The following is a 10934-nucleotide window of genomic DNA, read 5'->3' on the forward strand; positions in this document are numbered from 1 at the left end:
ATTTCTCCGACTGCCCATAAACGCACCACCGCGCTCCGTGCGCATGGAGCGTGTTTGAAGTGAACAGCAGAGAAGAAAGGAACAAGGCAAAGTGTTGTGAAATAAAATATTACCTGTAATACGGATTTAGGTAGAGAACTGAACTCTCGCTCTTTATATAGCTGACGTGTCTTGCTCATCCGTTCTGCGCATCTGTAATGGCGGCCTCCGTATGATATCCGGTTTGCGTGTGTGCGAGAGCGAGAGAGAGCGAGAGAGAGAGCGCGCGAGAGAACGCTCAACCGTAGCGCGCCGCCGACCGCCCAACTGCACCGGGCTGGTCGATTATTGTGACAGAGCCGTCGCTGAAATTTAGAAGATATTTTTAAAGTCCTGATGTACTTTCTAAAATTTAAGTGGACCTCAGTGCGCACTGCGCAGGAAGCTTAATTTGGTGCAGCGCGCCGGGCGCTCACTGTCGCATTGCTTAAAGAGCGCCTTTGTGTTTTAGGATGAACAGCAGAGACCAAAGGAACAAGGCAAAGTGTTGTGAAATAAAATATTACTTGTAATACGCATTTTGTTATTTGCTGATTGAAACTGCTAATTAAACTGTGAATTGAAACTAATAGGAAGAAAACAACTCTCGCTCTTTATATAGCTGACGTGTCTTGCGCATCCGTTCTGTGCATTTTATTTCACAACACTTTGCCTTTCTTCTCTGCTGTTCACTTCAAATACGCTCCATGCGACCGCAATGCTCTCGTATCAGACGCTTGCTCGATCACCTGCTCGTTTGCTGTCCCGTGCGCGCACGAAGCGCGGTGGTGCGTTTACGGGCAGTCGGAGAAATCAACGCCAACAAAAAAAATTACATCCAGCCTAGTTAAGACCATACCAAAGACTATAAAAATGGGACCCATTGCCTCCCTGCGTGTGTGACGATCATTGGGACTTAAAAAAAAAAAAAAAAAAAAAAATTAAAAAAAAAAATTTCTTTTTTTTTTTTTTTTGTACCCATGTATAATGCGCACCCCAGATTTTAGGACAATAAATTAGTAAAATTTTGCGCACTATACACGGAAAAAAACGGTAACTAACAGGTGAAGGGTCAAAATCAGTTGAGCAATTTAGTGATTGAGTGACTTCCGGTCTGAGAGGACGCTGGCGTCTCGCTTGTTCGCCGCTTCTCCTTCCTTAGTTCTAGTTTTTATGCGATTTAGTATCTTTTTTGTTTTGTTTTGTTTTGTTTTATACTAAGTGTGTATTAAGTGTGTAGCTTTTTATTTGTCAACTTTTACCCACTTCGTCACCTGGCATCAGCTTAGATTATTTTATGACAGACACAGATGTTTCACTCACCCGCTTCTCCATTGATTCCCCTGGCTACCTTTGCCCAGCAACAACCTGCCGCTACGAGCTGTTTCCCGGACTTTTATCCCTGATCGCACCGCGGATAGCCCTCCTGACTACCCGCCGACTGCTACCCTGCTAACTAGCCGCCGCTCCGCAGCTGGTGGCTAACAGCTAGCCACAGTTAGCTCCCTGCTAACTCCCGCAAATCACGGACCGTTGTCCCTCCACCAACTCCTCTCTCCTCTCCTCTGTCATGCTGTGGATCGTCGCGCTGTGCCTGTCTCTCCATCTCTGGCCAACAAGTGTGCAGCCGTCGGCCAACGATCCCAGGCTAACATCCACCACTGCCAGCATGCTACTCAAATACTCCGCTCTGCAACTCCTCAAACTCAACAACCACGCCACCATTCCTCCAGACATCACAGCAACCATCAAAACACACGGACTGTTTCGCCGACCCAGATACATCCACAGAAGCTCCCGCAGAAAGTTTATTTACTCCCGGACTGAACAACATTGCATCCCATCACTCTGGTCACGCAACCGATCCACCCCCAGTGACGTCACACGTCATCACAATAACAAACCACATGTGCGCTCTGCCTATCTACAACCGTTAACCAAAGCTCCCCCACCCATCCAACTTCACCCATCCCTCAAATTCGCTCTGCTCAATACCCGCTCACTCAATAAAAAAGGACCAATACTCAGTGAATTCATAACTGACAACAACATAGACTTTTTCAGCATAACCGAAACCTGGCAAAAACCACTGGAATACATTCACCTCAACAGAGCTACACCCCCAGGATACACCTACATGGACAAACCACGTGACGGTCGTGGTGGCGGTATAGCCACAATATACCGCCAACATTTGAAACCCACTGCTGTAACCATCACCACCCCCTCCTCCTTTGAGCACCAGTCATTCAAGCTGCCTGGCCCCAAACCCCTGGTCACTGCAATCATCTACCGCCCCCCCAAACCCAACCCTGCATTCCTTTCCGATCTCTCTGAATTTCTCACCCAACTCTGTGCCATCTCACCTTCAGTCATCCTACTGGGAGATTTCAACATTCATGTCGATTCCACCACCTGCAAAACTGCCACTGAATTTCTGGACATTCTCAACTCATTTAATATCACTCAACACGTTGACTTCCCCACCCACAAAAAAGGACATACCCTGGACTTAATTTGCACCACTGGACTCTCCATCAGCAACCTCACCAGCTTCAACCTCACAGACATCCTCTCAGACCACCTGGCCCTCACCCTGGACATAGACATCCCCACCCCCCTGATCAAGCAGCAACGCTCCATGTCATATCGGAACACGAAATCAATCCACCCCCCCTCTCTTTCCGCCCTACTGACTAACACCATCTCCGATCACACCCTCACTTTGAACGCCTCCCCCACTGAACTGGTTAACAGCTACAACAGTGTACTCTCCTCCTGTCTCAATCAACTCGCCCCCATAAAAACCAAAACTGTCTCCTACACCCATACCGCCCCCTGGTACACTGACCACCTCCGTCACCTTAAAGCCAAGGGCCGGCAGCTTGAACGGCTCTCAAAGAAAACCGGTCTCACTGTTCACCTGGACATCTACACACTACACCAACAGGAATACAGAGATGCCCTCAACAATGCACGCACTTCCCACTACTCCTCCGTCATACAATCTGGTAGCAACAACCCCAAGATACTCTTCTCTACCGTAACTCAACTCCTCAAACCCATGGACACCACCACCACCTCATTCACTACCAGCAAATGTGAAGAATTTTTATCATTTTTTCAATCAAAAATCAACACCATCCACACTGAACTGGCCGCCTCCTCTCCCACCTCCTCCCCTACCCCCGACCATGCCCCCCCCTTTACTCTCCAACCACCCACTCAACTTCTTCTCCGAAACCGCCACAGCTGACCTATCCTCCATAACTTCTGGTATGAAAGCCTCCACCTGCATCCTCGACCCAATCCCATCCACTTTAGTCATAGCCTGCCTCCCCTCACTCTCACCTCTCATCACCACTATAATTAACTCCTCCCTATCTACTGGCTCTGTCCCTCCTGCCCTCAAGCTGGCTGCCATCACCCCCATTCTCAAGAAACCCGGTCTCGACCCCAACTCCCCCAACAACTACAGGCCCATCTCCAACCTCCCCTTCCTCTCTAAAATTCTCGAACGTGCAGTTGCCTCCCAAATTAAATCCCACCTTCACCACAACAACCTATACGAAACGTTCCAATCCGGCTTCCGCTCACTCCACAGCACAGAAACTGCCCTCCTCAAGGTCACCAACGACATCCTCCTCTCCGCCGACTCTGGTTCCCTCTCCATCCTCATCCTCCTCGACCTCAGTGCTGCCTTCGACACCATCAACCACTCCATCCTCCTATCTCGCCTCCACTCCTCCCTTGGTTTATCCGGCACTGCCCTCTCCTGGATGAAATCCTACCTCTCTGACCGTCAGCAATTCATTTCAATCAACAACTGCACCTCCTCCACTGCCCCAGTCACCCACGGTGTCCCCCAGGGCTCAGTACTTGGCCCCTTACTCTTCACCATCTACCTCCTACCCCTCGGTCAGATCCTCCGCCACCACGGCCTTCAATTTCACTGCTATGCCGACGATACACAACTGTACCTTTCCACCACGACCATCACCACAGCCACCCACTCCACCCTCACCACCTGTCTCACAGACATAAAAACCTGGATGCAAAATAACTTTCTAAAACTCAACTGCAAAAAATCTGAAATAATCATCATTGGCCCCGACTCCCTCACTCGCTCCACTCAGGACTTTTCACTAAACATCGACGGCTCCCTTGTCACTACCTCCACCCACATCCGCAATCTAGGTGTAATTTTCGACCCTACCCTCTCATTCCTCCCCCACGTAAACCACATCACCAAAACTGCATTCTTCCACCTCAGAAACATTGCCCGTCTCCGGCCCTCCCTCACATCCTCTGCTGCCGAAACCCTCATCCACGCCTTCATCTCATCCCGAATAGACTACTGCAACAGCATCCTCTACGGCATCACCTCCAAAACCCTCAACAAACTGCAATATGTCCAGAACTCCGCTGCCCGCCTGCTCACCGGAACCCGCTCCAGAGAGCACATCACACCTGTCCTTTATGACCTCCACTGGCTGCCTGTCAAATATAGAATCACCTTTAAAATACTCCTCACCACCTACAAGGCACTCCATAACCTGGCTCCACCCTACCTCTCTGACCTCCTCCAGCCACACGTCCCATCCCGTTCCCTCAGGTCGAGTGATGCCGGCCTCCTGGAGGTCCCCAAGACCAGGCGCCGAACCTGGGGCGACAGGGCCTTCTCCGTGGCTGCCCCCTCTCTCTGGAACGCTCTCCCCAGGCACATCAGAGATGCCCCCTCCCTCCCTACCTTCAAAACCACCCTAAAAACCCACCTCTTCACATTAGCCTTTCCTAACTGACCCTGCCCTTGGTGTTTCTTTGTTCTTCTTATTAACCCCCCCCCCCCCCCCACACACACACACACACACATGTAAAGCGACTTTGGGTACCTAGAAAAGCGCTATATAAATCCCAGTTATTATTATTATTATTATATTAATTTCTTGACTTTGTTTTTGAGAAGACATATTAACAGCCTTGTTTTTATCTAAAGAATGCCATCTGCATTTGTAGTTTTATATGAGGATGTAACCTTTTTTTTCTAAGATCAGTTCTTGTATCTTCGGTACTGGAGCTGTCGGTATCTGATGAAAACTCTAAAATCAAGGTGTTTCCAACTATAAGTGATCTGTCTGAGCATTATAAAGTGCAGTCTGAAAGAACGGTATCAAATCTGTACTTCCATGGAGGGCAGGGGTTGGTGGTTTTTGATGGTGGGTCGCACCAACTCCCAGACCAATAGAGAAATGATAGGATGAGGGTATTGCTCATTCATTCTATCATGTTGAGCTCAAGATGAAAGAATGGAGGACACAATGACTCATTGTGAGCTTTGCAGGCTGATTACATTACTTCAGTTGGTGTGCGCAAGAGAGAGAGACAGAGAGAGATGGAGAGACTAAGAGAGAGCAGGAGAGAATCTAAACTACAGTAGATTGATCTTACCAAACATTTCAGTTCATCATTCATGTTGCCTGCTTCTTATGGTGTTATATGGCTCTTTCAAACGAGCACCACACTGTGAACCTCAGCACTTTTCAGATTGGCCTTCCCCTTAACTATACATCACCTTACTCTAGGAATATCCCTAAGACGCCACGAGTTATAGCACGGACATGCTTGGGCACACGCACGCACGTACACACACACACACAGCATTATAGTTGCTATCTATCAACCATACAAACTCCACCTCTAAATTCCATGCCGATACCCACAGATGTATTTGGTTGCAAGCATGTTACAATTTATCATCTCCAGAGGCCAGTGTATTTCAGGACCTTCGTATACTAGGAAGAGTGTGAGTGTTTGTGTGTGTGTTTGTGTGTGTGTGTGTTTGCTTTGAGAGTAATGAAATCATTCTCTGACAAGAGATTACTTTTTTTAACAGTCATAAGTGTGTTCTTAGAGGCGATCTACAGTACATTACGTCCACAGTTTATTGTTTACATGAAATCTCTCAGGTCCACACACCCCCTCACACACACGCACACACACACAATACCGTCAAGCACGTTCCACACAGATTGCCATGGGATGTGGGAGTTATTAGACGGAAGCCGCTCAGGAGAGGCTTGAGTGCGAACGTGATGAAAGGCTCAGGTGAGGTTCAGATGCTGCAGCTTGTTTTATCCTTCGAAAGCCATGTCATTGAACCACCATATTTAAAGCATTAAGCTTTTATGGGACTCTCCTGCATTGAGGGACAGACTTTGGCAGCATATTTGAAGCCAGCTGCCTCCGTGCAGCACTGGCGATCTACAGATTGTGCCCTAATTTAAATAGCTGAGGTATGTACCTGAACTTCCGGCTTTTATCAAATAGAAGACCGCAATCTGCTCCGGACCAAGTCAAGGTCTCATCCAGTCTCTGGCACTGTTATGTGCAGTTTGAATGTACTCTGGTCATCCCCCCACACATTCCGAAAACACATGTTAAATTACCGTATTTTCCAGACTAAAATTCGCTCCGGAGTACAAGTCGTATTAGCCATAAGATGCACAATAAAGGGGGGAAAAAAACATATATAAGTCGCACCAGGGTTTAAGTCGCATTTTGGGGGAAATTTATTTGACAAAATACAACACCAAGTACAGACATGAACCAGCAAAAACAGGCTAAACAATACGGTATGCTAACGTGACCAACACAAACGAGGAGCTGAGAACGGGCCTGACGTAACATTAAAAGTTATTCAAATAACTATAACATAAATAATAAGTTTATCAAACCATCTGTGTCCCTCCAAATCATTGAATCCATCGATCGAATTCTTCATCCTATCTGTAAACAACGGCGCGTGTGCGACGCGCTGCTGACGTGGGACTCGTCGTCTGTTGCAGTTCAAATTATTCCACAGGCCCATATAACGATATATAAACTATATATCAAATAACTATACCGTTTTTTTCCGTGTATAATGCGCGAAATTTAACAAATTTATTGTCCTAAAATCTGGGGTGCGCATTATACATGGGTACAATTTTTTTTTACTTTTTTATTTATTTATTTATTTTTTTAAGAAAATCATGGTACAACAAAACCAACAACAGGACTGACCGACAAAGTCGTGGAACAAAAAGACAGGGTGTCATTACCAAAGACAGGAACAGAAACCAAACAGACATCATGACAGTAACACATGCAATGATCCGACGGTGAGCGAGGGGCAGACAGGACTAAAATACAAAACACGTTACATTGATTGAGGTGACACAGGAAGGGAGGGGCGACGCGAACAGAAACTATGGCAACCTAGACACATAGCAAAACTGGGGACGAGACATGACAAATCTCCCTCGAAATAAAACTTGAAATCACCTTTCTTCTTGTTTGTTGTCAATCGCGCATCGCATTCAGCCATCCTGCCCAACACACTTAGTCAGTAAAATTCATAATTGACGACACATCGTTTGATGCGATGGTGAAATCCTTGACGGTGTGTTATTGTCAAATATTGTTTGTTTTTTAATCTCCATCGCGGACCGGACGTCATACGGAGGCAGTATGACTGCGCATGTGCACTATGGATCCGATGCGCAGAACGGATGCGCAAGACACGTCACCTATATACAGAGCGAGAGTTGTTTTCTTCCTATTAGTTTCAATTCACAGTTTAATTTGCAGTTTCAATCAGCAAATAACAAAATGCGTATTACAGGTAATGTTTTATTTCACAACACTTTGCCTTGTTCCTTTCGTTTCTGCTGTTCAATTCAAACACGCTCCATACGAACACAATGCTCTCGTATCAGACGCTTGCTCGATCACCTGCTCGTTTGCTGTCACAATGTACCCTACACAAATCCGAAACATTTGTTGCGGCTCCGAGTCACGACGAGGGGCAAGTTTTGGTTTCCAAGGGTGTTTTTATTCCTCTTCAACGTCTCTCCCATACAGAGGCGCCTTTTTCACGTCCGCACGTTTTTTTCACATGTCCGCACTGAACGCGGTGGTGCCTTCACGGGCAGTCGGAGAAATCAACGCCAACAAAAAAAAATACATCCAGCCTAGTTAAAACCATACAAAAGAATATAAAAATGGGACCCATTGCCTCCCCGCGTGTGTGACGATCATTGGGACTTAAAAAAAAATAAAAAAAATAAAATAATTGGGTGCGTATTATACCTGGGTACAGGCTCTTTTCCAGCATCATGCCATTTTTAGGGTGCGTATTATACATGGGGGCGCATTATACACGGAAAAAAACGGTAATATAAACAACAATTTTATCAAACCTTCTGTGTCACTCCAAATCAATGACTCTATCGATCGAATTTTTCGTCCTTTATGTAAACAACACCGCGTGTGCAGCGCGCCGCTGACGTCGGACTCGTCGTCAGTTGCAGTTCAAATTATTCCACAATATAAACAACAACTTTATCAAACCATCTGTGTCACTCCAAATCATTAAAGCCATTAATCGAATTCCTCGTACTTTATGTAAGAAATGGCACGTGTGCGGCGCGCTGCTGACGTCGGACTCGTCAACAGTTGCAGTTCAAATTATTCCACAGGCCCATATAACAACAATATATAAACTATATATCAAATAACAATAATATGAACACCAATTTTATCGAACCATCCGTGCCACTCCAAATCATTAAAGCCATCGGAATCTTTGTCTTGTGTCACTTAGAAAAAACAAAAAAAAAAAACTGTTGACTCCGGAACTGCGTGCACCGCTGACGTCAGACTAGATATATCAAATAAATGTAATATAAACAACAATTTTAACAAACCATCCGTGTCACTCCAAATCATTAAATCCATCGAAATCTTCATCCGCTGTGTCACTTAAAAAAAAAAAAAAACAGCTGTTGAGTCCGGGACTTCATGCGCTGCTGACGTCAGCCTCGTCGTCAGCCTCGTCCTCAGCCTCGTCGTCAGCCTCGTCGTCAGCCTCGTCGTCAGCCTCGTCGTCAGCCTCGTCGTCAGCCTCGTCGTCAGCCTCGTCGTCAGCCTCGTCGTCAGCCTCGTCGTCAGCCTCGTCGTCAGCCTCGTCGTCAGCCTCGTCGTCAGCCTCGTCGTCAGTTGCCGCTCCAATTATTCCACGGATCTACATATATAACTATATTGTAGCGATACCAAAGTACCAGGCAAGAGGCGGGTTTGGTATCCGGCTCTTTATTTCACGAAACAAGAGCTCAACATATGAGCCAAAACAGTGCTTTCAGCAAGCACCCTGGAACGCTCCCCCCCCCCCCCCCCCCCCACCGCCACAAACAACTGTTCAGACCATTGAATGGCTCAGACAGACGCCATTCCTACAATTATGTCCTTAATTAACAGAGCTAAAGCCACGTCCCATTGGGAATGCATTTCTGGACTGATTTATGACTGTCTTGGGGTATTTGGTCGAATAAGAAAATTGAAACATGATACCAAAGGCTGATTGCTATGCATATGAAAAATCAACAAGTATACACTCAAAGTTCAGTGGAGTTAATAGTGCTTTCTCACAACACTACACCAAAGAGAAGAAAGCATGAGACCTCAAAGATGTTTGGTCACAGATCAATGTGGCAGCCTTCTTATAATTCAATACTCCCCCTTAACGCTGGCTATGAAATCAATATTTGATGGATGGCACAGATTTATTCCGCTGCTGGTACTCAACCTGTCATGCTGGCCAATGTCGGGGGCCTGAAAGATTTTAATGGTTAGGATTGGAGCTTCAGAAACTCTGAGGAAATTTTGCTGACCATGGTGATTTTGTGAATATATAATTGGGAAATTCACCCATGATAATATAACAAACTTATATACTCTAATGTAGGCATCTTCAAACATTTCTAATCAATAGTGATATATAGGGTCCGGCAAAATGATCTTACACATTTGAAGATTTAATAAAATGCAAATAAATTAAAGAATATTTTTATTTTTTTATTTTTGAAAACTACATACACGTATACCGTATTGGCCCGAATATAAGACGACTCTGATTATAAGACGACCCCCTCTTTTTCAAGACTAAAGTTTGAAAAAATACTTTTTGAACACCAAATTGAATTTTTATACAAAAAATGAGTACATCTGAAACAAATGATTATAACAATATATTTGAGAAAAAGCATGTTATTTTGCCTCATTCAAATCATGCAAAAAATGTCCATCACATCTTAATATCTGAACATTTAAATATGTAAACTGAAGTGCAATCACATTTGTAAATGAATGGATTCTGGTATTTGAAATGTAAATAAACCAATCTACTGTGATAAAACAACAACATTGCAATAACTGCATTAACCATCAAAGTGAAGTCTAACTGTAGTCTTGAAATAAATCTGAATAAGGAAAAACATTGCAATAAAATAATGTAAAATGCTACTGCTGTTGTTGGGGAGCCTGAGGACTGTGTAGGGGGTTGGCTCGGATGGTTATGCTCTTTTCGCCCCCGGGTGTCAGTCAGAACACAGGAGAGAAGACGTGGTTCAGTTTTGATTGCTTTACTGAATTATTGGCAAAAAGGTAACAGGTACTGTGGCTCATAGGGGCATACAGGCAAACTGGCAAAAGGGTATAGGCATACGATTAGTCGTAAGGATGTGAGAGCAGGTGTGTGTAGTGTACATGGGCGAGTCTTTGGGTGTGTGAATGTGATTCTTGTGTGTGTGTGATTATTGTATGAAGCCTGTGGTGTGTGTGTGTGTGTGTGTGTGTGTGTGTGTGTGTGTGATGTGTGTGGTTCTGCAACAGACAGAAATAAATCAACGCTCAACTTCTGACGTCACACAACACTAATAGACGGCACACATTACATAACTAACTGCGCGTAACGGTTCCGCTATACCAAATAACCATAAATGAAATATTCTCGGCATCACACCAAACATAAGTCATCGAGACAATAAAATACATTTGCTGGCGACTGTTAGTCGCCGTGGCGTTTCGTAACGGCTACT

At 45.3% G+C, this 10934-nt stretch overlaps 1 protein-coding gene across 1 annotated transcript; it reads left to right on the forward strand.

Moving 5' to 3' along the window:
- The first annotated feature begins 1406 nt into the window (after positions 1 to 1406).
- LOC133163237 (uncharacterized) lies at positions 1407 to 4843 on the forward strand. Its single transcript, XM_061292942.1, has 2 exons — positions 1407 to 2704; positions 3066 to 4843. Exons 1-2 carry the CDS (start codon positions 1589 to 1591, stop codon positions 4818 to 4820), a joined length of 2871 nt encoding a protein of 956 aa, XP_061148926.1. The 5' UTR covers positions 1407 to 1588; the 3' UTR covers positions 4821 to 4843.
- Positions 4844 to 10934: the final 6091 nt, after the last annotated feature.

This window comes from Syngnathus typhle, linkage group LG1, assembly GCF_033458585.1.
Source record: "Syngnathus typhle isolate RoL2023-S1 ecotype Sweden linkage group LG1, RoL_Styp_1.0, whole genome shotgun sequence".
In the NCBI taxonomy this organism is placed as follows: Eukaryota; Metazoa; Chordata; class Actinopteri; order Syngnathiformes; family Syngnathidae; genus Syngnathus; species Syngnathus typhle.

Excerpts from the sequence above, each read along its gene's own strand:
- LOC133163237 (XM_061292942.1), top strand. The coding sequence starts at position 1,589 with ATGCTGTGGATCGTCGCGCTGTGCCTGTCTCTCCATCTCTGGCCAACA. Across the intron at positions 2,705-3,065 it reads TCCACCCCCCCTCTCTTTCC|CTCAACTCCTCAAACCCATG; the intron begins GCCCTACTGACT and ends TCTCTACCGTAA.